At 42.3% G+C, this 26,714-nt stretch overlaps 1 protein-coding gene across 4 annotated transcripts in view; it reads right to left on the reverse strand.

Moving 5' to 3' along the window:
• Nucleotides 1-3,813: 3,813 nt before the first annotated feature.
• Fam107b (family with sequence similarity 107 member B) overlaps nt 3,814-26,714 on the reverse strand; it is a 180,923-nt gene continuing 158,022 nt past the window's right edge. For 2 of the 4 annotated variants that reach the window (XM_069990396.1, XM_069990398.1), the window contains 3 exons: nt 13,191-13,374; nt 7,418-7,568; nt 3,814-6,948 (listed from right to left, as the gene is read on the reverse strand). In XM_069990396.1, the coding sequence (XP_069846497.1) occupies nt 6,832-6,948; nt 7,418-7,568; nt 13,191-13,374 (452 nt within the window). In that variant the 3' untranslated portion in view covers nt 3,814-6,831. Of the gene's footprint in view, nt 6,949-7,417; nt 7,569-13,190; nt 13,375-14,835; nt 14,947-15,884; nt 15,989-26,714 lie in introns of those variants that run through there. The other 2 variants (XM_069990399.1, XM_069990397.1) reach the window with 2 other exon arrangements.

The following is a 26,714-nucleotide window of genomic DNA, read 5'->3' on the forward strand; positions in this document are numbered from 1 at the left end:
AAAAAAAAAAAAAAAAAAACCCTCAGGGACAGCACCCAGACCCTGAGTTCAATCCCCTAGGACTAGTAAAAATAAACTACAACAACAACAAAAACCCCACCAGGCATATAGCCAACAGGAAACACACCAGGAATAAATGTGTTATCTAACAACACTTCAAGCCACAGAGTAGAGGAGGCGCTAGGCTGATTTGCTATCCCTCCTTTTTCCCCTCTCTGGCCTATTACTGCTACTTGAAAGATTGTCCTGTCTTAGTTCTTGAACAATAAGGAAGCAGAGAGGAAGATCAAGGAGAAATAAAATTCACATTTAATTTAAAATATTGGAATTTTAAAATCCCACTGCCTTCCCCAGAGAGCAATTATATGAGTGTCCATCTGGCAATAGTGCAATTTAATAGGTGCCTAGCTCTTGTCTTCATTCACGTCTATTGATATTATCTTCTCCGTGCTCACATAGCATTTTAGTTAGCGCAGTTATTATTTATTGCCTCTTATGCAATGTCTTATCTCTACACAGGATTATAAACGCTTGGAGATTTGCAGCTGCTTCCAGCATGCTATCTTGTGACCATAATTAAGTATGCACTTGTAGTTAGTGGATCTGGCCGTTTATTTTTGAGAAACACTGAAATCATTAAGGAAGCAAAAGGGGGGGAAAGGAAGAGAAAACATACAGGGGAAGAGTGTTCCAGACAATACAACTCCAACTCAGTAAGTTAACACCAAATCCCAGTAACCAGAAAATCCCCTCACTTGAGGTGATAGGGTGGATTTGCTGTTTTCCTTGCTAATAGTCTACAGAGGCTACCTGTGAACTCTGCTTCGGGTTCATGGCCCATCATACAGGACATTGTCCTGCTGGGTGAGTTGTGATGTTTTAAATCATGCTGCCTACCCCACCCCAACCCCTACTTCCAGGTACCTGGTAGGCACAGGTGCAATCATTTCCTGGAACCTCTTGAATGTAACCACAGGCAGCTGACCCAGGAGAGAGAAACTTGAATGGAGCTTAAGCTGTGGGCTCTGCGTCAGAACAGGGGAAGCAGCCACTTTGGTTCCTGCTGCTAATTCTATTCTAAGCCACCCTCTGTCCCAGCTTCTCCTTGGTCTCACAAAAGGCTTGGTGCCAGTATTTTTCCAGTTCCTAGCTTACCTCTTTTGTCAAGTTTAAACCTCTAGCCTTCCATCAGAAGAACTAAATGTATGCTTAGTAATATGAGGAAGGCTCCACCTGCAACCAAGGGAGAAGGAAAACAAGTTTCCCCATCATCCGAGAAAGAACATTTGACCAAGGCCCTACACACTGAGAACCACTATATCTCATTACCAGACTGCCATTTCCTCACTTTCCCAGTCACCTTCACGCCAGCCAGTATAAACAACAGCAAGAAGAACCAAAGAACAGTAACCACATTACCTTCATTTCCAGTAGCAGAGGAAAAATGCCCAGAGCAGAGATGTTTGCATGGCAGAGCCTCAGGCTCAGGTCTGTTCTCAGGATCCTCTAGAAGACCAGAACATATAGAATGTGCTGGTAAAGTTGGTCCTGCATTGGCCATCTTCAGGCAGGCAAGACGCTGGGGAAAACAGTAGCTGTTCCTTCCCAGAAGCCAGAAGCTTCAGAACAGAAGGAACCAATGATGCAGCCCTCAACTGAGGCCTGAAAGCCCCCTGGAGAACTGATGCTGCAAGTTCACGTGCAAAGGCCGAAGCAGCTGGAGTTTGACATCCAAGGAAAAAGTGAGTTAAAACACACACAACAACAATAAAAGCAAAACACAGCCACAGAAGAATCAACTTGCATGGGGGAGTGGGGCTACTTCTGCTATTTTGTCCCATCCGGGGACCCAGCCTTTAGAGGTGGGTCTTCCCCGACAGTTTGCTGGCCTACATGACAATCGACTCTGGGAACGACCTTACAGGTACACTTGAAGTGTGCTTTACAGTCTTCCAGGAGTCTCAATCTGAACATGTTGACAACCAAGGTTTAACCATTACAGGAGATGAGGAAAGATACCAAACCTTCCTCAATGCCACTCTAAAGGCTAGGCTTTCTCTTTATTCTTTTTGCCCTTTGGTGGTACCAGCTGTGGGGGGATGAAGTGTGGAAACATTGAAATCATTGTTGTTTCCCTCTTGTCTATCACACTTACCTGTACATATATTGTGCATGCAATTAATTATAAAATGTAGAGCACTTAAATTGAGTGAAGTCTGTAATAAACATGCTTAAGTGCTGTTTCTATGTACTTTTTTTTTTTTTTGGTCAGTCGTGGGGCTTGACCTCTGGGCCTGGGTGCTGTCCCTCAGCTAGTCAGCTCAAGGCAAGAGCTCTACCACTTGAGCTATAGTGCCACTTCTGGTTTTTATTGAAGACAGGAGTCTCACGGTTTTTCCTGCCCGGGCTGGCTTTGAACTGCGTCAATCCTCAGATCTCAGCTTCCTGAGTAGCTAGGATTACAGGCATGAGCCACCGGCACCTGGCTTCTATGTACTTTTGAACACTAGCGATTCCAGAAACTTTACTAAACAAAAATTTAAAAAAATATGCAGACTCCACGGAAGCCTAGAAGTAACCAGTTAGAACTTCTAGTTCTTAGCATCTTTTTTTTTTGGGGGGGGGGTCCGGTCGTGGGGCCTGATCACTGGGCCTGGGCGCTGTCCCTCAGCTCTTCAGCTCAAGGCTAGCACTCTACCACTTGAGTCATAGTGCCACTTCCGGCTTTTTACTTATGTGGTGCTGAGGAATCAAACCCAGGGCCTCGAGCATGCAAGGCATCTTTGAACAGATGCCTTAATATACCTTCAATATTTTCTTGTAAATGGTATTAAATTGTTCTATCAATTGCTTCTTATTTAATAGCTTTGAAGTTTCCTTTTGTATATATAGAAAAATAGAATACAACAATGCTATATTATATTAAAAGACATCTGGATAAGGATACCAAATTCCCAGCAATTAAAATAAATGGTGAAGTATTTAAAAATCCCAAGAAAGCTGGGTGCTAGTAGCTTGCACCTGGTAATTCTAGCTACTCAGAAGGCTGAGATCTAAGGATTGGGGTTTGAACTAGCCCAAGGCAGACAAATTTGAGGAACTCCCATCTCCAATTAACCAGCAAAAAAGGAGGTGGGCTCAAGTGGTACAGTGACAACCTTGAGTGAAAAACCCCAGTGAGAGCGTGAGGAACTGATTTCAAGTGCCTATACTGGCATTAAAATGAAATGAACTAAAATAAAAACCTAATGAAAAACGAAGAATCAATCCATCATATAAGGGCTCTAAGCTGTGGGCTGGTGACTCATACCTGTGATCCTAGCTATTCAGGAGGCTGGAGGATCAAGGTTCGAAGCCAGCCCAGGCAGGAAAGTCCAAGACTCTTATCTCCAATAAACTACTCAGAAAAAGCTAGAAGTAGTACTGTGGCTCAAGCAGTGGAGCACTAGCTAGAAAAGAGAGCTACAAATACAGTAAAGGGCAGGGGTAGAAGAATGAGGCACAGAGTTGCAGGGGAAGGGCGATAATGTGCTCATAACATTCAACAGATAGTGACAGAAAAATAGGTGTGTGCGTACATGTTAACACTTGGTATTGAGCATGGACTTTAAGACCTTGGCAAGTGCTCTACCACTGTGCCATGCATGCCTCAATTCTTTTTGCTTTTTTTTTTTTTTGGGGGGGGGGAGGCTGTCAAAAATGACAACCACCAAAGGGAGACTCTGGAACCACCTTCCATCCTTCAAACTTAGTACAGTCCCTTGCATTTCCAGACAACCACCTTAAACACATCAGACAAAAATGGAGGCATGGTCAAAGCATGTGGTGATTTTTATTAAGAATAACTTTGGTTCTAACAATTCCACCCTTGATTCTGTAATACTTTCCATTAAAAACAATTATACAAGAGCAAATACAAAAAATATTAAATTATGAAAACAAATTCATTAAGGCTCCCTTTATATATAATATATACACTCAAACAAGTCAAGATTTCTTGGAGTAGAAGAATAAAGTCAACTGTTATAGCGTAGAAAGCAACACTACTACAAGGAGACTATAAAACACTGAACTATTTTAAGAAAACCACAGAGTGGAAAAATGGAGCCAGTTTTGACAAAATGTGGCTCAAAGCTTGACACTGCTCAGATGTGCACAAGTCCTCAGAGTCTGGACTGGACAATGTTAGGTGTGAGGAGAGACTGACCGTCTGTGTAAACTCCAGCTCCTTAGCCCAGCTGCTCAGACAATTTCAGAGAGCTTTCCTATCTGCTCCATCCTGATATCCTGTATAAGCCATCACTTCATGCTATTTACAAGTCTAGTTTGGGCCAGAATCTGTAGTTCTAAGTACAAATAATCCTACAAATCTGAGTGTGGCTGGGCAAGTGTATTTTTTGTTAATTTTTTCCCAGTGTTGAGTGAGCAGAATCGATCCATTCAGAGGAGCCTGGATAGAGCCTCTAAGAATTCTGTCAAGTGGTAGAATTGCTCTGAGAACAACACAGATCTCAAGATTTAATAATATATTGTTAGATCAAAAGTCAAGAGCCAGCCCCAAGCTTCACTTTACAAACCACATCGATAGTCCACTCACACCCACATGTGCAACCAGAGAGGCTCTTTCAACTCAATCAGTGACAACGCTTTCTTCTTTTGAAAGACTGACAACAGAATAGCGACCATCCAAATCTTTGAAAGCACGCTAGGACAGAGCAACATTTTATCATAAGCATCCCAGTTTATTTAGAAAATACTTGCTGATGAGACAACCCACACGGGCATAAAAAGCTAACATGTTTCTCTAACTCAGAGTGAGTTTCCAGCCATTTACTTCTATCTCATTCACATCTGATTGAATGTGGCCTGTCAGCTACCAGACTAAAGCATTCCATGGAAAGATCATGTCTACTCTGCTAATTAGGAATCCTGAAGCTCCATATCTAACTTTTTAGGCATCTTGAAAGGAATGACAAGGAGGTTCCAATGCTAAATCGACTGGCTGAATTTTCTCCAGGAAGAACATATTAAATCCACAAACATTGTCTCATAACAGCAGTATAAAATGAATCCTGTGTGAGAACTCTGTTGTTACTTGTCACTTGGGTGTCTCTGCATGTTGTGCTAGCTAGCATGAGGAAGCAAAGCTGCCCCCATTCTGCCCTCAGCTATTCCTGAGAGATGCACTATAGTAGTCATCAACACAATCCTTACAATAGCATCCCCTTGGGGAGAGGTGCTGAAATTGGCTTTCTTCAAATGGGAAGAGCAAGAGATGAGCAAACATTAATCAGAACTTTTCAAAGCCAGGATTCTAATGATATTTTGTGGGGCTTGAACTCTTGGGCTTGGGTGCTGTCCCTGTGCTCTTCAGCTCAAGGCGAGTGCTCTACCGATTGAGCCACAGCACCACTTCCGGTTTTCTAGTGTTTTTTTTTTTTTTTAATTGGAGATAAGAGTCTCATGGAGTTTCCTGCCCGGGCTGGTCTTGAACTGTGATCCTCAGATCTCAGCCTCCTGAGTAACTAGGATTACAGGCATGAGCCAACAGCGCCCAGCTCTAATGATATTCTAAATGAGGGAACACTATAAACTCTTCCAAAAGACCTCCTCCAGACAGATCTTTGTTTTATATTAAAATACCCAAAGAAGTCCTCATCCCCACCTCCTACTAGAAGTCCCCATTCCCTGCTCTCATAAGATGAGATTCTGGACTTTCCTATACATGCTGGCTTGTACAGAATCATTCCATTCTCTAAGACTGAAGAATTCTTTCATCTCAAAGGAATAGCTAAGCAAGAAACTGAAAAATAAAACTGAACAGAAAACCTATAGGTTGTCAAAGCCATAGATGGGACTGACCTCATGTACCTTTTAGAAGTGGAATGCCACTTTGTAGCAAATAGTTACAGAGAACCAAAAGCAATTACAAGAAGATCAAGTTGGCCTGGCGCCTGTGGCTCATGCCTGTAATCCTAGCTACTCAGGAGGCTGAGATCTGAGGATCGCGGTTCAAAGCCAGCCCGGGCAGGAGAGACCATGAGACTCCTATCTCCAATAAACCACTAGAAAACCGGAAGTGGCGCTGTAGCTCAAGTGGTAGAGCGCTCACCTTGAGCTGAAGAGCTGAGGGACAAGCGCCCAGGCCCAGAGTTCAAAAAAAAAAAAAAGAAGATCAAGTTGGGTGGTACCAGGTTTATAAACTTTCTTACCCCATTTCCAAATTTTAGTGCCAACAAACCTAACAACTGTGCTCAACATGAACATTATCATCCTCTGTTTCTAATACTAACATGGGTCAAAGGATAAATTAAGCTAGAAAAAAAATTTAATTTCTCCAAATAAATTTACAAATATTGGATGCAAAAGAGTGAATGGCATTCATATGTGATCCAAATTATCTAATAGATAACCAGAAGAATTAAACAGGTTTTCTTTAACCTTATAAAGAAACAAGGCTCAATGCCCCACTAAACTTGGATTGGAAAGAAAACCAAACAGTGCAACTCTCAAGACTTTATTCCAGTGTCCACCTTCTTGTTTTCTGTTTCTTTTTTGCTTTATTTCATTGTAAAGTCTCTGAACATGGGTCCATTATTCCACCTAATATGCTGGTCAATGATGTCCTTTATTTGGCCAATGGGTTCTATACCTGTCATATGTAATTTATCCAACCAGATTGTAGGAAGATCCAACCAAGTCCTTTAGACAGTTGAGATTCTCAGCTGGCTGGGTTCTCTCATGGGACTCTGGCCCTGAAGTGAGAGCCGAGGAGGCAACAAGACCTAGCTCTCGCGGTGACTTGGGGACAACGCCAGGTCTCTGAGCAGCCTAGGACTCCTGGGCTTGGGCCACCTCCTGGCCTGTCCTCCTGAGATTGCCTTTCACCTTCACAAACTCTGGGGCATTTTCTTGTTCTTCTTGCAATTTCTGCTTCTCAAGTTCAAGCTGAATGAATTTTAAAAAAACAGGAAAATTATTTACAAACCGAGAAACTTTTCAAAACACTCCTGTCTTTCCAATGGAAAGTGGTCCCACATTTACAAAAAAAGAAAAAAGAAAGAAAATAAATTGGACTGATAGAGGTCTCTGGGTTTAATACTGCAGAGGAGGAATCTGTTGCTTTTTACCACACACAACATCCAGAGATGACAAAAATATAAAGTAAATCTTGTAGTCAGCCCACAGTTACTGTGGAGTCTGAGTGTAGCTGTGTGAATTCATTTACTCTTCTCTGATTTGTTTTGGCCATCAGCCTTTCTGTAAGGCCCTCAGCAGAATTCTTAACCTCTGCTGTGAATGCAATGTATGCCACCTGCTGCCTTGCTTCTTTTGGTGTATAAGCCTTTCGATCCGTCCTGTCTGGGAAACCCCAACGACCCCACAGGCTTCCTCTGCTGTGTCCCAGAGCCCCTACCTGCTCCAACTTCTGCTGCCTCTTTAACAGTTCTAGCTCCAAGTCTGATTTCTTCTTCTGTGCTGCTTCTTCCTTCTGCTTTATTACTTGGTCTCGTTTTCTCTTTTCCATCACCTTCTGCAACTCTGGCTTATTCTGAGGAGCAAGACCCCTGGCCAAAAAAAAAGGCATGAACAATGATAAAGAACATTAATGTTAACCTAGGACATTTGGTTCATGGAACTACATGACTATGAGCCTCCTATGAAGCTAATGGTTACTAAGGCAGTGTTCAGAAACCCACTAGCAAGAAGGAAAGGGCAAGAGCACCTTCCAAAGAGCTAGAAAATTCAAGAAATGTATGCTGACCCCTTACTGTGTGCAATATAGTATATGCTTCGTCAGCTTCTAACTATGCTAATCAACTCCCTTTGACTAGCTAGCAGTTTGCTGAGTAACTATTAACAATTCCTGAAAATCGGTGCACTGGTTCTATATAAAGTTCAACCCCACACTTTTCTCAACCCCTTTTAAGGTCACACATCACAATGGCATACTAATCCTCAACTTCATGCTTCTTGGGTTATCTATCTATCTATCTATCTATCTACACATATATATATATATATATATATATATATATTTAATTTTGGCATCTCTCTCACTTAGATATTTTTTAAAATCACAATAAAAGAGAGGCACCAGTGACACATACCTATACTCTATGAGCTACTCAGGAAACTGAGATCTGAGGATAGTGGTTTGAAGCCAGCCCAGATAGGAAAGTCCCTGAAACTCTTATCTCCAGAAGGGGAGCTGTGGTTCAAGTGGTAAAGCATTAACCAGCATTGATCAAAAAAGCTGAAGGACAGTGCCCAATCTTGGAGTCCAAGCCTCATTATACACACTTACACACACACATACTCAAAGTCCCAATAAATATTTTCAAAGCTGTTTAAGGAGTGAAGATCAGCATACTCCATCTCTTGTAAGAAAGAACACCTAACATTTGTCTCTGCTTTCCCAATTTTTAGTATCAGAACTTAGGGTTAAAGAAATATTAAAACTGGCCAAACTTCCAGTGAAACAAGGAAGCAGGCCATCTTTATGATTTAATTAGTTTGCTTACAGTTATCTGGAATATACAGAGGTACAAAGGTACAGATAGAATATGCTAGAAATTAAATCTTCACTCCAATAAAAAATGCTTAAAAAATTTTTGTTTGAGCTGCACACTGGTGGCTTACACCTAAAATCCTAGCTACTTAGGAGGCTGAGATCTGAGAATCATGGTTCAAAGCCAGCCGGGGCAGAAAAGTCCATGAGACTCTTATCCCCAATAAACCACTAGAAAACCAGAAGTGGTGCTGTGGCTCAAGCGGTAGAGCACTCGCCTTGAGCTGAAGACCACAGGATAGCACCCAAGCCCCGAGTTCAAGCCCCATGACCGACAAAAACAAAAAACAAAAAAAAGAATGTTGTTTGGTGAGTAGCATTATTAACCATAGGGAAATCTTCTCTTAAATAATGTGAAAAAAGACTTTCTCAGTTTCATGACTATTAAAAGGCCTTCAGATGTAACTGGAGATGGAATTAAGAAACTTAAAATTTAGGATTAAGAATTTAGTTATCTAAATAATTTAAATTTCAGACTTTTTTCTCTTCTAATATTTCACTTGCAAAATGAACTTCAACTATTATTAAATTCATCTGGGTTATTCAAAAGCTACTGAACAAACTTTGATGTATGACACATTAAGCTCACACTCCATTACAAAATACTGATGGGTTTAAATTATTCAATATTCAGTTTCTACTCAAAGATTTTCCGAAATGGTGACAGGAAGATAAACTATCTGATAACAAAAAATCCAGGAAAATGGTGCTTTTATGATAAATACTCTGCATTTTGGTCAAGAAGTCATGGCCACTTAGTGGGTATGTGATCACAGCAGATCACTAGCTTCCTGTACTAAATGGGAAAGAAAAGCACAGTCAATCAGCTCTCCATGTTTCCTAAATTAACTACAATCTCATCCTTTGCATGAGAACAGCGGCTTCAATCAATTCTGACATGTATGTTAACAAGTACTTTCAATCTTTTCACGACTGACAAGTGAGCCAGTGGGTCCAGGTGGCCTCCTCCTGCAAGACCAATACATTCCCAAGTCTGCTTCGTACTGTGGTGGACAAAGCCAATTTTACAGATTGTGAAATCAGTAAGTGCTCTCTGAAAAAAGAGAGGTGGGCAATATGTCTATTTATAAACTAAAAAGTGAAAGCACACTAAATCTTCGTCATTAAGCAAATAAATCAAACACCACTTAACATTATACTCTATGCAATGGTGACCCTGAGAATCACCAAGCCCTATCCCCTCCTGCATCCAGAATAAGCCATGTTCCTCCATATGTCCTCCACCTGTAATAACACAGAGCTTTTCTCACCTGCATACCTGCACCAGTGGGGAGGAACACCATTGTTCACTACTAAAAACCAGGAGGAAATGGACCTCTGAATATACTTACACCAAACCTTTCTCTTGGTTAAATTCACAGCAGTAGAACTGCTAGGGATGCATGTACAAATTAAATTTTAATGATTCTTACCAAACTTCCCACCAAAAAGGGTGCAGTAATTCTATTCCCACCCACAAGTATGTACAATGTACAACTTGGCAAGGTTTATTTCATGCTACACACAACCACGAAGCACATTCAGGAGCACAGTGAAAAGCTCACATTCCTTCCATCCTCACATGAACTCCATGTGCACTCAAGGTTGTAAAAACCAAGTCACCTCACCAGAGAGAGCATGCAGCCAGAGGAGGGTCTAGGGCTCAGACTGTCACTTGACACACTCCCCTTCACACCCAGCCACATCTCTCCTTTGTGTTTAAATTTCAGCCCTGGGTCTCTAATCTTGAAATTTCCTGGTTTGGTTGGTTTCATCTACATTTTTTGTTCGGCCATTTTTACCTGCATAGAGTCAATATAAATACTTGCAGTTATCACTACAGCTTCTCCTATCTTTTTCCATATTGTACAACAAGTACTTATTGAGAAACCATCTAGTGAAGTACTTAAAAAGATCAGCTGAAGGCCAGGTGCTTGAAGCTCACACCTGTAATCATAGCTACTCGAGAGGCTGAGATCTGCAGATCATGGTTCAAAGCAGGTAGAAAAATCCATGAGAGTCTCATCTCCAATTAACTTCCAAAAAGCCAGAAGTGGAGCTATGCTCAAGTGGTAGAGTGCTAGTCTTAGGAACAAATACTCAGGAAAAGGATAGGCCCTGAGTTCAAGCCAACACACAGACACACAGACACAGACACAGACAGACAGACAGACAGACAGACAGACAGACAGACACACACACACACACACACACACACACACACACACACACACACACACGTCAGCTGAAACTGCAGGGAACTAGAAACCACTGACTTAGAAATGGAAAGCTAAAGAACCATTTGAGGAATGTGCTTAAGTAACCATCTTATTTGTGCAAAAAATTAATTCTTTACAGAGGATAGAATTGTCTTAGAAATATTTTTGATTTTAAAAGACCTTTCTAATACTGATCTTTCAACTACAAAAAAAAAAGATCCCGAGGGAAAATGAAGGAAGAGGTGACATTGTCCAAGAAGCACTATACTCATTACCTGACTTAAGGAATTGCAATCCCTTTATACAACTCCATAATAATAATAATAAGAATAAGAATAAGAATAATAAGAATAATAATAAGAATAATAAATCAATAACTAAAATGATCCCTTTACAATGCCTTTGAAGATCTGTCCTTTTGTTACTGAAGAAGAGTACAGAAACAGAGAAATGAACAATCATACCCAGTGCAGAGCCCCAACCAGATAGAAATTATCCAGAAACAGGATGGACCTAAACAATGACAAATACAGGAGGTATTTTATATGGAAGACTTGTGAATATTTGTCCCAGGCAGTGACTTGTTTTTACCTTCTGTTCTTTAAAAAGTAACTAGAAAATCTGTTGGAGCTACTGTTCCAGCCACAGAGTGTTCCACAAGGCAAAGGTGGTTTCCTCTGGCTTGTTTACTTGATCTCATTCTCCCTCCTTCCCTCTCATTTTCTTACCCCTCTTCTAATTTTACTTACCATATTTTTCTCTACAAACTGCCTTCAATCCTATGTTTATTTTTATCCCTAGAAGAGCTAAATTTTTTGACTGACAGAAATGATTGGAGACATTTTATGGCAGTTCTCCACATATACTCCAGCCTTTCAAATCATTGACTCCTTGTCCCAGGAATTCTTCATAAATCCTCATCTCTACCTCTGCTCACAGGACTTTCCTCCCAGCACATAGCAGGATGCTGCTGGATTACTGTTAATTAAACTGAACACAAGTCTGATCATTTTGACTAATGCTTATTAGCTTCTGCTTATCTTGATCACATTATAGAAAAATATGGATTTGGTCTTCTTGTGCTTAAAGCAAAACAGGAATATCTACATTCCTAACAGACCACAGAGTTTGGAAGCAATCCTACCTGTGAAACAATGTGTGTATTTTGTTGGCAGATGATCAGGTGGGGGAGACCTTCCTAGCAAAGAAGCTATTGTCAATCACTGGTTTTCAGTAAAATGAAGGCAGCATGATGTCATGAAAGTCTATTCATCTTCTCCAATTATCTTTCCCACAACCCAGTATGTTTTACTACCTTGCAACCATCCTATCTGAGATCAAGAAAACCCAAAGAGGCCAAAGAATCGCCTCAAGATAAAGATCATTTTTTATTTTTTGACCAAATAGGATAGAAACATAAGATCCAAGGTAGCTTAGAGAGAAAAAAACATTGTAGTGATATAAATTAGATAAAGGGTGAGGGAAAGAGAGATTAGGAGCATGAGATTAATACAGAGCAAGCTTTACTTGTACACTTGACCTTTGCTCTCCACAGCTGCACAAAGGCTCCAAAAACCTACCCCAACATTTTACTTGGTTTGCATTATCATTCTTTGGATTTAATGGAAGACCTTTTCCCTTTGGCCTAAAAAGAAGTTGGTGGATGAGTGATCTGTAACCCCAGGAGATCTGAAAATAGTTCTAAACAAAGCCTACTCATTCTTAATAACTTCACATTTTCTGTTTTCCCAGTCTACTCTGCCCCAGTATCACTTCAATGACACCTGCCAAACAAACAGAAGTGGTCATGGCACAAGAAATCACATAGATTTTTTTAAAAAAGAGGCAAGGCAAGTATTTTCCTCCCCTCTAAAAAGTTAGTAAAAACAGTGATGATAGTAATTTAGGAGAGTACTTTAAAAAGCAGAAGGAGGGAGAGAAGAGGGGGTGGAGAGGAAAAGATGGGGAGGAAGGAGGGAGAGGAAGGGGAGGAGGAAGAAGAGCATTCTTAAATAGACTAGTATGGCACTGGAGACTCCTCCCTACCATTTACAAATACTTCATTTAGGAAGATTTACATTTGATTCCTTACACTCTCCCCAAATGTAAGGGAAAATGGGAGATGTTTAAATTCAAGCAACATTATATTAAGGCTAAAGGACACTGTCAGCCAGCTCCAGTTCTGCAGCACACATACATGTTTAAAGGAGTCACTGCGAAACCTTCCTAAGAGCAGCAGCACCTTCAGGGGCCATGTTTCATGGAGGGACCTCCTGGCTCAGACTTAAGACACAGTCAAGAAACAAAAGTCTGTAAAAGCCTTGGTAAAGAGAATTAAAATGAAAGGTAGTTACCTGAAAAATCCCTTAAGGAAAAGTATGTTTTATAAACCACTGTACCTTTTTTGATTCATCAGGAGTTCTCTGTGGAGATCTTGATGATTGCGGGAAGTTTTGACAGGATTGATCAGTTTCTGGGGCCTAATTAGTTCAGGATTGTCATCTTCTATGTAGTCTGGCTCTGCCATGATGTTTTTTGAAATGAGATACAAATCCTTAGGGTCAGTATGCTCGAGTGGCTCTTCTGAAACAGAAAGAGGAGAAACGCTCACTTGCCATCTTTTCTGCCAAGATTTCTCTTGCAATCCTGAGCCCAGAGCTCTCTCTGGTCTGGCCCACCAGGACATGCTGTCCTCCCGGGCCCACTTCAGGGACATCACTGCAAATCTTCCCAGGTTTTCATATATTATCTGGGAAGCACAGAAGAAAGAATTAAAGTAGGGCCATGCATCTTGACACTCCAGTCACTTTCTGTCACACCTTAAGCTGCTCATACAGGATGCTCCCTGCCCGCTATGTCTCAATGGCATTCTTCCTGGGAGCAGCAGGTCACAAACCTGGGGCCTTAACTACTTCCTTCAACCTTGGCAAATAATTATCCCAGACTTCCAGAGCTCAGGGTCTACAGCTGGCCCATGATGCTCCTGTCCTGGGCACATCTCCATTTCTCACTTGAGAGACCTATGGGTTCATCCTGTCCAAGTCCTCAGGCCTGTGCTCAGATGATACCTTCTCAGAGAGGCCTGACCCCCAACAGCCTGCACTTGCTAGTTAGCCATGTTCACTGCTTGCCCACAGCAGTCTCCGGAGGGCAAAGTGAACACTGCTCTATCCCCTGCACTGGAACAGAGGAAGAGCCCTTTGGAAGGGGGATTGGAGATGGCATGACTAGGGCTGGAGTGCCTAGACTGAATGCTTCAACCTTTTGGTGCCAGACTCCTTCGCGTGTGTGTGTGTGTGTGTGTGTGTGTGTGTGTGTGTGTGTGTGTGTGTGTGTGTGTGTGTGTGTGTGTGTGTGTGTGTGTGTGTGTGTGTGTGTGTGTGTGTGTGTGTGTGTGTGTGTGTGTGTGTGTGTGTGTGTGTGTGTGTGCGCATGAATATAAGTCCCATTTCATGAACTAGGAGAACTCCAGCAGGACCTCGACAAGAGCAAGGTTGACTGAGCAGCAGGCTGCAGACTAGGGCTGGCAGCCAAACATGAGCACTCTGAACTTCCAGGCACAATCTCTCTGCTGCTCCCTTCCCCTCAAAACAAACCTGGCAAATATTTCATGACAGTTACCAGGCTATTTATGATTCCCTGACCCAGTATGGTGACTTCAATTTCCAGAAAGAAAACAGGGTCTGACTGCAGCACAGCGTTAGATGTCAGACCATTCCTGGAAAGTCTACAGAACACAATTACCAACTCTGTGGCTAGTTCCATGCTCACTGAAGAAGCAGTGATCAGAAAACACAGACCACTGAAACCATGACCGAGTAGAAGGCATGGGAGAGCGTGCCAGGCCTGAGCTGCTCACCCTGAGCACTGCTCCTTCCCCAATGGTCCCAGAAGCAGAGTAGATGTACATCTATCAAAATATACTGACACGGGATAACCATGGGTTATCTGTCTATTATCCATAAGCTCGAGGACCACTTTCTTCCCCAGTCCTAAATCCACAACCCCGACAGGACCATGGCCAACTACATCAATGCCACCTACATCAACTCTGTACCAGGATGAAAGAGAAGCTTATCCTCCTCCATGAACAAGCTCCGAGACCCAAGACTGCTTCCATCTTTACTTCCATCCATTCAGAGATCCACCAAGCAGCACACACCTAGTGGGAGGGTGGGCCACTCGCTACCGGGGAAGCGTGAAAGGAACAGAAAAGCAGAACATATATGTCAACACATAGCAGGGTGGGTACGTTGACACTGGGAAAAAATGTTTTCATCTAAAATTAAGAAGAAGCATGTGAAGCAGAAGTCAACTACAATCAAAGCAGGAGTCTGAGTTCAAAGTCATCAATGAGCTCTCCTGAATCCCTGAACTATTCCAGGACTCTGCTGGATGCCAAGGCATTTGATCAGAAACTCTGAACTAAGTGGCAGCCATTGACTGGTACCTCTAAATACAACACATGTGGATTCAGACCACACTGGACTCTAGTGACACCCCTATAAAGAGAAGAACTATTTTCATTTCATAGACATTAAGTTAAAGAAACAAAGTTTAAATACTGTGACCATTATTTATTTTGCTGGCAGCATAAGCTAAATTTAAGAATAATGTCCATGTCCTCTGATTTCAAAACTGTCCCTCCCAAATGGTAACCACTAGCATTTTTATGGTAGTATCTTTTGAAAATTAATATGAAAATAAAGAGAAAGGGACTGGGAAGGTGGCTCAGTGGTAGAGCGCTTGCCTTGCATGCCTGAGGCCTGAGTTCGATTCCTCAGCACCACATAAGCAAAAAGAAAAAAGCTGGAAGTGGCGCTGTGGCTCAAGTGGTAGAGCGCTAGCCTTGAGCTGAAGAGCTGAGGGACACGCCTAGGCCCAGATTTCAGGCCCCACAACGAGACCCAAAAAACAAACAAACAAACAAGCAAAAGAAAATAAAGAGAAAAATCTAAAGAATAAGCCAACTAAAATAGAAGAGTTGTAGCAGCATCATTTAATGATAAAATATCATTAAATGTCTGAAGCATCAAATTACCAATCAATATAGAAGAATGCCTGCAATTTCAAGCAAATGCAGAAACACCAACCTTGCCCATAGTGAGTCAAGGAACCCATCATAGCCAGCCTGACTTCAGCACGCACCACTTGAAAACTGAGCCCTTGGTTGAAACTGGCAGTATACCAGACAGGACACACATCTGCAGAGGACTAAAGAGCTACCAGCAGTCCTGTTCTGGTTAATCAGTAGACAAAAGGACGCTAGAGGTTTCCATAAAAGGGCCCATTCCTTTGTTCCAAATTGCTGAATCTCCATGATGTCAAATCAACAGCAGAACACAGCCCAAGGTCAAAGTTACTGTGGGTGGGGTTTGGAATAGATTGCAGGAAGGTAGGGCTAGAACTAGGGCACAATTATTATGCACTCCCAGTAACAGAAGGTTTGGACCAGGAAGGCAGTACTGCAGGTGAGGGGGCTATGACTTCCTATTTTGGAAATCTTGTGGAGTGAGCTGTGCCTAACATGGCCTCCTAGTGAGAGGCAAGACCCTGGAGCACCAGGGGTGGGCTCCAGGGGTCTTCATTGTCACTAGCTTGTCCTGCCCAGCTGCAGTTGGGGTCATGGCAGCCTGAAGCCCACATGGAGCTCAGTGTGATGAACTTAAACTTACATGGACCCAGCAGGCCTCCCAGCAGCAGACCACAGAAGGGAATCAGCCTGCAGCAAGTACTCTCTAACTGTGCTGGCTGGTACAGGAACTGGGGGTCTGGGTTTGGTCACTTCTTAGTGGGTTTCACCCTGGACTTGCACCTTTACCCAACAAGTAACCCAACTGCTCCCCACAGCTGCTCTTCTTGTCTGCCTTCCTCTACCAGCATGGCTTTGCCAGTGCTGCTCCCTCCAGGAGGCATGCTGTTCCTCTTCCTACTTTCTCCTTGGATCTCTGCAAAAGCAGGTCTTCCAGATGCATCCTAATCTTTCCTGAGGCCTTCCCTAATTTTCCAACTGTAATTAAACTCTTTGGCCTTTAAAACTCAGGAATTGTCTTTGCTTCATGTTCCTAGTATTTTTTTTTATTACTGCTTTGTGTTTCAGCAATATGGGCATTGATCTCATCACTATTCACTGCAAAGACTACTTATTGGTGTTATGTCCTGATTGTTACCAAGTAACAAAGTCCTGAATTAACTACCAGTAGGGGGAGCCCCTGAGCTATTTGGGAGGTAGCATGCTAAAAAATGGGGGTGGTAGGGTTCCTCACTGAGCATCATTAATCCAGAAGTAAAGATGAGACCAAATGTCTGGGGAAAATGAGTGTCCATATTTATTTTGCTGGTGACAAAACTCAACTAGGAGCTATTATTAGCCAAACTAACCAACACCACTATATACATTTTTTTTAAAGATCTGGTTACCTCATATACAAAACTCGATTTCTCTCTATGCTTTCTTTTCTTCTTTTCTTTTCTTAGCTGAATGAGCGAAAGACTTTCTCATTGTTAACATCCAGTAGTTTTAAAAACTTCCTTGTAAGTACTGAAGTCTTTGGATCACACTACAAACACAGCACACTACCCCATTTTGAATGGCTGTAGAAAGAGCACAAGAGTATAGAAAGAAAACAGACAAAGCCTTGTATGCTGTGCCAGGTTTTGGGCCAGGGCAGAATTCCCTGAGAGAAAAAAAAAACAGAATCACACTTTAAACACATGCTGACAGTACACATCCTGATGAGAACTCTGCCTGTACTTTAACCAGCAGATGGAAGACATCACTAAACTTGATGAACACAAAATATCAGAAAATCCCATCTGTAACATAAACATAGATTTGGAGTCTTTATGTTTTTCTTCCTTTCAGCTTATTCTGCACCCACCTCTATGTCCATGTTAGCTGCTTTTCAGAAGTGAACACAACTTTTCACCGAATGCCTTCACAGTTGGTCTGTTGAACAGACATTTCCTGCAACTGAGTTTCCCCATCCTGCTATTTTGGCTCTGTATTTCCACATTACTACATCACATGTCTGTTGCTACATTACACAGATAAAACCTAAAACCTAATCATATGATTTAATAATCAGAATTGAATGCTAATTTTCATGTTTACTTACATAGTAATGCTAAGCAGTAGTTTTTCAGAAGCAGTAGTACTTAAATTCTGTTTAAAACAGGCATCTGTTTCATAGTAAAGTTTTCAGGTATAACTATTCCCAGTCTATGCAAACAAAGTTTTTAACTGCTACAACTGGTGGCATAATGGTAAAGGGTTCCAAGCATTCTTCCTGAGAATCTCTTTCCTGGGCTGGCTGTAAGAGATTCTTGAAACCTCTGGCAAGATCCTGAGGATTCCCAAGATGCTTAAGACTACAGACTGGCAAACCCCAGGCCTGGGGTCAGCCTGACAGAAGACAGGCGCTTCTTGGAGCTAGAGTAATGTCTAACTGTACCCAGAGTTTCCAGACAGGCAGCAACAAATAAAGACAAGAATTTTTCCCAAATGACCTTGTCTTCATCTGACAAATTCTTGACCTGCCTGGCCTTCAGATGAACCTAAAAACTTAGTTTTGGCCAGGAGACAGTGACTTCATCTGGTACCCAAAGGCATTTGACAAATGCTTAGAGAATCTCTGCAACCACAAAAGCCTGCTATGAGAAGGCCTAGAAAAGACATCCCACCAGAGTAATCCACACCATCGTAGAAATGTTATTTTTTCCATACACTGCCAAATTCCACCACTGCTTCAGGAGACCCTGAACCCTGCAAGTCCCAAGTGCCTCATTTAAAACAACTAAATCTCAACAAACTTGTTCCCAATATGCTGCTGTACAAATGCCAAATGGTGACGCTCTTGGGAAAATAGAAAATTCATTTTCTCATCAGTATTTTTTTCTCTCCAAAAATGTATTTCTAAAATAAAGCATATATTTTATATTTAGAAGATGGGAAAGGAGGAAGGAAGATTGCATGAAACATTCAAAAATCAGAACACATGCCAATATCTGGGATCAGATGGTTGGATGAGGCAGGGACAACCAGCAGGTGGCGATGGTGCCACGAAGACCTGAGTGTCCAGTTAGAAGGTCAAGTCCACCTCTCAGGATGGCAAAGAACAGTCAAGCCATACCTACCCTCAGCATTCTCGGCAAACACATTTACCATTTAGACATGAATGAAAGGAATTCATCCTGAGTCACCAGATGTCTGCCCTTGTCAACTCCCACCTGCCCTAGTGCCCTAGTTCTGCCACTCAATCTTCACTTGGTTAGGCCCAGACAGGAGTTACTCTTCCCTGTGGTCTCCAAATGAGGCTCCAGATCAGGCCAGACCAGATCTGTATTCCATTTTCCACTTTACTGAAAGTGTGACCTTCTGAAAGTGGCTACCCGTTTATAAAAAACACAGAAATCCACAGGGTTGTATAAAGAATAAATGAGAAGCATATACAAAATACAGGGCCTAGAACATAGTAAACCCCAACATATGCTACCTGTTGGTGGTGGAGGTATTGGCAATGAATAACAATAAATCAAGTAACAACATTACTAGTACCTCAAGTTACAAAACCACGGAAGGACAGGATTTGAACTTGTCACTGTCAGACTCTAAATGGGAGCTCTTAAACATTCTATACTTCTGGACCGGTATAATGGATGGCAGAACTTACTTTAATAGAATGATTCCCTCTGCCTCTCAAAAAAGTTTTGGAAGAACAGTGGGATGGATAAATACATGAGGACACACTGATACAATGGAATAGTATATAACAATGCAAATGTATGAATGAAAACAATGAACAGCAGCATGGATGAATTTCACAAATATAATGGTGAACCAAAGAAGCCAGACCCAATTACCTCTTAAGTAATTCCATGTACATGACAGTCAAACCACCCTTAGCTGTTAACTGTCAGGATGATATCAAGAAGAACAGAGGGCGAGGCAGAGAACCGGTAGGGAGCCCCAGGATATGGAATTCTTTTTTTTTTTTTTGGTTGTGGGGCTTGAACTCTGGGCCTGAGCACTATCCCTCAGCTCTTCAGCTCAAGGCAGCGCTCTACCACTTGAGCTACAAGGCCACTTCCGGTTTTCTGGTAGTTTATTGGAGATAAAGAGTTTCAGGGACTTTCTTTCCCTGGCTGGCTTTGAACCTCGATCCTCAGATCTCAGCCTCCTGAGTAGCTAGGATTACAGGTGTGAGCCACTGGCACCTGGCAAGATTGGAATTCTATTTCCTGGCAGAGGTTCTGGTTACACAAGGGTGTTTACACTGAAAAGTCATCAATTAGTTCCTCCTTGGTGCATGTTCTTCTTCATAGGTAATGTATGTTAGATCTTAATGCAGTCCACTTTAAATAGCTACTAAAATCATCATTTAGAAAGCACTGGTTGCTGCTACATTTTTAAATTTTTCATCCATCTTGAACTTTGTGTAGCCCCTTAGAAATTTCAGCTGAAAAGAGCACCAGGTTAAGGTCATTTTTCCAAGACAGAATCCTACTTAGGCCACTCAACACTTCTGTGACTTTATACAAATTACTTAAATTGAGTCTTGATTTCTTCAAGTGGAGATTGGTTATACTATTCCTACAGCTGCAGAGTTGTTGTAAACATCAAAAACACTGATGGAACAAATCTACCACATACAATATCTGCCTATGCAGCAGGCAGCAGTTAAATAGCATCAACAAATTTATTCATTAATCTTACTCTTTTGTAATGCATCAGCTAAAAACAGAACAGCTCTATACTAATCTGCCTACTAGTCAGACAAAGAAATTTAATGAATGAGCCTAATTGTGGCCTCTTGTTCATTTTTCCAATCTGGACACACAAAAGGGTGGCAGAGAAGGGACAGGACGACGCAGAGGGAATGAAAGAAAATTCCTGATGGGAAAAGCAAAGCCAAGCCGAATGGAGCCAGCAGCCTGCACCTGCCAAGGCCTGAAAAGCCCCATGCTGCCATCATACCTGTGACTCTGATGGCCTTCCTCTTAGGAGTTTTCTAAATAATCTAAGTATCCAAGCAAAGAGCAATTACATGAATATAAGGATCTGAAAAACATCTCTTAATTTAACTCTTCAAGCATGAAACAAACTCAATGTTCACATTTAATTAATCGCCCACATTCTTTGTGAAATCTGAGGAAGGAAGGAAGGAAGGAAGGAAGGAAGGAAGGAAGGAAGGAAGGAAGGAAGGAAGGAAGGAAGGAAGGAAGGAAGGAAGGAGGGAGGGAAGGAGGGAGGGAGGGAGGGAGGGAGGGAGGGAGGGAGGAAAAAAGAGGGAGGGAAAAAGAGAGAGGGAAAAAGAGGGAGGGCAGGCAGACAGGCACCAGTCTTCTGTAGAACTCCACAAAACACAAACAAAGTGGAGAGCAGGGAAGATCTTTTTACAGACATGGTTTATACAATGTTCAATGAGACATTGTAAGGGTTGAGTAGACAAGCCACAGCTGGGCAAATAGCAAAACGTCCTAAAATGATTATTAGAGTTCACACTTCTACATCCCAAGCCATTGGCATCAGATACAAAGTTTTTATGTTACTAGTAAACTTACACTCACACTCACATTTAACAAAAACCTGCTGGTAGACACCACAGGAAGGAAACTGATGGAAGAGGACCTCAGAGAGCACCAGGGATGTGGGGCAACAGGACACCTAAGATGGACCAGCAGAAAAGAAGGTTGCTGTCATGGAAGCAAACGGCTGGGTTACTTTCCACAGAAACTAGCACATCACTCCTGACACTAAATTCATCCTGACTTCTCTAGATTTCCCAAAGCCTAAGACCTACCTAAAAATTTCTAAATTTCCCAATTATAGCATGATTAATGTCAAAGTAAAAGCTAAGTAAAAGCAGTAACTACATAATTCCATTTTGAGGCAAAGTTGAATATTCAAAGCACCTTAGAAAAATCCTAAGACAAATGTAAAGAGACCATGAAAATAAAACACTGGTATGACTTGGTGATGGAGGGCTTGCCTAGCATACTCGCGCCCCAGGTTTGATCCTGGCACTGGAAGGTTTAGGGTACACTTTAGGGTGTGAGGAAGAGTTTAAGAGGTGAATAAAATTCCTCAAGGGCCGTTAACCAACTGTAGCACAGCTTCGTTCTGGCAAGACATTGATCCTTGGGGACTGTCTCCACTCAGTCCTAGGACTTTAGACAGAAACTTGGCACATTCACTCTCTGCTCCCAGGAAGGTTCTAGAATTCCCTGGCAGGCCAGTTCAGCCCTAATTCTGGGATGAGTGCATGTGGAGAGGAGAGGAGAAAAGCTCCTCAGCCTTGGCCATCAGCAGGAACTGAACCAAATGAGCAGAGTAGCACCATCCACAGTGGGGACAGGCAGCACCGCTGTTAGAAGCAGCTAGCTGTATTCGGACCTGCTACTTGCAGTTCTGCACGTTCCAGCTCTGTCAGTTCCAGCAGAACTACTAAGCACAAAGAGGTTTACCGACCACACAAATCCACGTGGGCTCATGGAAGGAAGTGGCTGGGCCTGTGGACTAATCTAGAAAAACATCACCTTGAGCAAGAGTTGTAAAGGGCCATGGGAGACATCTTCCTTACCAGCTGCTCTCTGGGGCCTGGTGGTACCCCTTGGCCAATCAGATGTTCTTTTAGATAAAGACACCTGCCCTTGGTTCTAAGGGCTGTGTTCTACAAGACAGCCAAAGACAAAAGCCATCAGTGAGTCATTAACATATCAAATGAAACTCTTTGAACACTAACTGCCACAAAACATGTTCCAACCCCACAAGTGTCCCCATCCAGGATGTCTTCAAGACCAAGGAACCAGTTTCTTCATAGATAACATTCTCCTCAGCCTCCCCCAGTAACTGTTCATCTTCTGGATTTGAAAGCCAGTCCACAGGAGGACCTCTCTAGAAGCCCAAGCTTCTCCTTTCATGGGTCTTCATGGCCCATGATATCCAAGAGTATGTTCAGCCCTACTCTCTTCCTCTGGGCTTTCCTCTGAAGACCCCACACACTCCCCGTTTCTGCTACATGAGTCATTTCTAAATTATACAGGCAGACCATTCCCATCTTCCCAAGTTCAGCCAAAAGTTACAGCTTTGCACCAGCATCTTTACTTTGGGACCAACATATTCAGAGCCAAGTTCCACTTCATTTGTCATTTACTGTGGGTCACCTTGGTGCCAGACACTGGCCAAGTTCTAGATAGGATACCAAAGGGCAGGACAGTCTCTGTCCACTGAGCTGACACTGAAGCACCAATCACCCCAGGGAAACTGAGGCTAAAGCTGTTGTCTGGAACAAGAGATGACTGTCAGGCTGTCAGGAACTTTCCACTGCATACTGTCCTAAATTATCACTGCCTATGTCCCACTCTCAGCCTTGATGGAGAACCTATGACCCATGAATTTTTCTCCATAAGCATAGCAGAAATGTGTCCTCTTGCCTCCACCAGCATCTGAATGTCTGCTTTCTCCTTGAGTTTCAAAATCAAATGTCAGCTCATACTGGGATCCTTCTGGCTGTGCTACCTATTAGCCTAAGTATACCCTCAACCAATTCAATGTGCCACCCACTTATCAGATCAACAGCCCCAAACTGATCATCTTCACTGTTACCTCATGAAGGAAGGTTCAACAACCTGGCCAAAGTCAGGTCCTCCATCACACTGCCAAACTTCTGGCAAGGATCCTCCTCTGTAGCACTACCCCTCTCCTCCACTCCGCAAGTGCACACACAAAATCTGGGCACAATCCTACTTCTGCCCCTCTTCTGGATTGCCTCCCGAATGGAACTGCCTTCTCCAGATCCTCCAGATCCTTACAAAGATCTCAGTTTCCTTCTACACAAACCTCAGTCACTCCTGAGACTTGCCGATATTAACCAGGGTGTAAGTTTGCCTGGATACTCCTTTGCTGTCACTGACTTAACACTTAGGCACTTCTTTGTCTGAGACCTTGCTTTCTATGTGACTTGATTGTTTCTCTGCGAGAACAGGATGGGAGTCCCTGCAGAAGGGAGGAAACCAATGATAAACTCCCCATCTCACCCACATCTCTGGCTCGTTTCTCCTGACATATCTAATTGAAAGCTGGGGCCACCACCTTCTGTGCCTTTGGCTGAGTCACAGGGGACCTGCAACACCTCTTGTCCTACCCGGTACTATGTTCCCCAGTCATATTGTAGGTGCTTTATAAAAATGTGTTACAGTTATGTAGGTACTAAATGGGTACTTGAACAATTAGCGTACCAAATGGTACAGCTGGTCTGGCTCCATTTAGTCTTTGCTGATTCCTGGGGTGCTCCCCCTTTGTATCCCCACAGAACATGGTTAAAATTAAATTTGAGCTTTTCTTATGCCTCACACTTACCAACAAAGGAAATGGCTCTTACTCATTTCTTATCTCAGAAACAGACCAGTCACATATTGCTAACTGAATTTACCAGTTATTGCTCAGGTCAAGCCTAGAAGGATGGCCCTCAGCTGTCCAGAAAGGGCTGAGAATAGACAGCAGGACCACACTTTAAGCAAACTGCCTGTCTCCGTGTGATCTTTCAAAAAATTTTCTTGCTATAGATTACATAGGAAAGCAAATGCCCATTTGTCCAGCTAGCAGCTTCCACTCCCTCACAAATACAAAGGCTCAGTAGTGTCCTCACTCTGCCCTACTAACTGCTACACACAAGCAATAACTCCTTGGCCGTAGAAAAATAATTCAGATTTATCTAGTTGGAAATAAATGTTAGAACACCAATTTGCATAAATATTCCCATGGAATAATTAGTAGTTCATTAATATGCAACATATTTATCTACATAGTCCTCTAAGGAACTGAAATGCTGCCCAATTAACAGATTTCATTAATAATTGATCACCTCAAACTCACTGGCCTTAAAATTGCCTTAGACTGACAAATTACACTTGTCACCCAAAATCTGATAGATGAGTAGTAATGTTAAGTTTAAATTCAAAAGTTTCTTCCTCTCCTACATAAAATCACATTATAAAACCTGAAGTTCAAGGACCTTTGGTTCTATCAATAAAGAATGGTTTGTGGTCTAAACGTGTCACTCTGTGATATTCAGAATGGCTGTTGCTTTTTAAAAGAAACTGCTGGCATTTGTTTCTTTACTACAAGAAAAAGAAGAAAGTTATTTCTGAATTGCAATAAGGAAACTGGTATGTAAGTTTAAAACAAAACAAAACAAAACACTAGGCTAGCACTGAGGAGTGCTACTGTTCGTCCAGACTGCTCAAAGTGTCAGGGGGCCTTACAGGAAGGTGTGTGCGGTTCTGAACTTGGCCTCCTTAGGGAGAATCACTACAGTGATGCCCTGGGGGCCAAGGCAGGATAGGCTGACCTGAAAACAGCCCACCACCCCCTGGCTGAGCAAGGTGACTGTGGCCACCTAAGCGCTCAGCTTCACTACCTGTCCTGGCTGTGTCCACCTACGACTCAGCCACAACATAAAAACTCACTTCTTTCAGACAAAGAAAATAAAAAGCAGCCACTGTTCTAAGGGGGACTACTAGATTATAAACACTTAAGTATATCTATATATGGTGAAATTCAACTGAAAATAATTATTTGCTCTTGCTGTACAGCACAGTATTTGGACTATCATACATGCCTGAGGACCTGGATTTAATCTCCAGCATAAACCCCTTCATACATACATACACACACATACACATACATATACACATGCACAAATAAATTAATTTTCTTATCTACAAACAGAAGCCAATTCCAAATACCTTCCAAGATCCCTTGCAAGTTAAAACAGTTACAGGTTATGCTGAGATTATCTGTGTATCTTATGACCAAGGGTGGCCGAGTCTGGTCTCATCACCAACCTGAAGGGTGCTGCCCTTAGACTCCACACAGCCCCCACTGCAGCTTCCACTCCTATTCACCACCCTATTTCCCAGAGGCCTTGCATCCCTGTGGGAGACCCAGTTGGTCGTCTTCTGTGGGGTGTTGGCTCATGCACTTGTCAATGGGAAATGGGTCCAGAGAAGCTAAATTCTAAGGAACTCAGCTAAACCTACTAAAGTAGTGAGCATGTTGTGCAACTCATTCCAGAGTGTGTGCTCTGAGCGGCACAGCATGGTGCTTGCCTCTCCCTAACTCTCAGGTCTGAGAGCTCTTTCATCTGAGGGCACCATGCATCCCAAGTATCAACCAGTCTCCTCTCCCACAGTTTAAATTTTCTGTTAGGGAATCACTGTTCAAAAGGGGTTGTGGGTGCTGTCACTAGTCCCCCATTAATATTCATCTTGATTTAATACTTGACATCTTGAAGGCTATAACATTCTCAAATCTAAGTATACATTTACTACCAGCCACTATTAGCAGCAACTTTAGTGCCCATCTGTAACACCTGGAGCACAATACCCACTACGCTGGAAAGTGGTTCTGCCACCTGCTGGAGTGGAGCAGCCTCGTGGCAATCCCATAACACAGTTTATAAGCTTCAAGGTCCACTGCATTTGAAATTAAACAACTTTTGATCAATTCCTTTATTCTTTGGGTTGTGCATCAATTGAAATTTTGCACATATCACAATGCTAAGTATTTGTATTATGCTATTCTGTATTCACAGAATACAAATTTGTGCACCCCCACCCCCAAAAAAAGTAATCACATTTTACCTGTAAACAGAAACTTTCTGCCTAAAAAGTGCCTTGCCTGGCACTTTTTATGGTGCTATTTTTTGAGAAGGAAATGCCTCGGTCATTCATTTCAGGAAACTACCAAGGATTGACTAACAAGATGGGTGGTTTAGGCCTCATCATTCCTGAGAGGAAGGAAACTACACAGAACAAAAAGAGAAACTTCCTGCCGGACTAGATTTTAAAGCCCTCAAACATTCCTGTCTTCAAGAGCAGAATACTTCCATAAAATTCATGACTAAGGCTTATCTGGTCAA

Source organism: Dipodomys merriami, unplaced genomic scaffold (genome assembly GCF_024711535.1).
Source record: "Dipodomys merriami isolate MVZ:Mamm:240054 unplaced genomic scaffold, mDipMer1.0.p SCAF_4, whole genome shotgun sequence".
NCBI classification, from domain to species: domain Eukaryota; kingdom Metazoa; phylum Chordata; class Mammalia; order Rodentia; family Heteromyidae; genus Dipodomys; species Dipodomys merriami.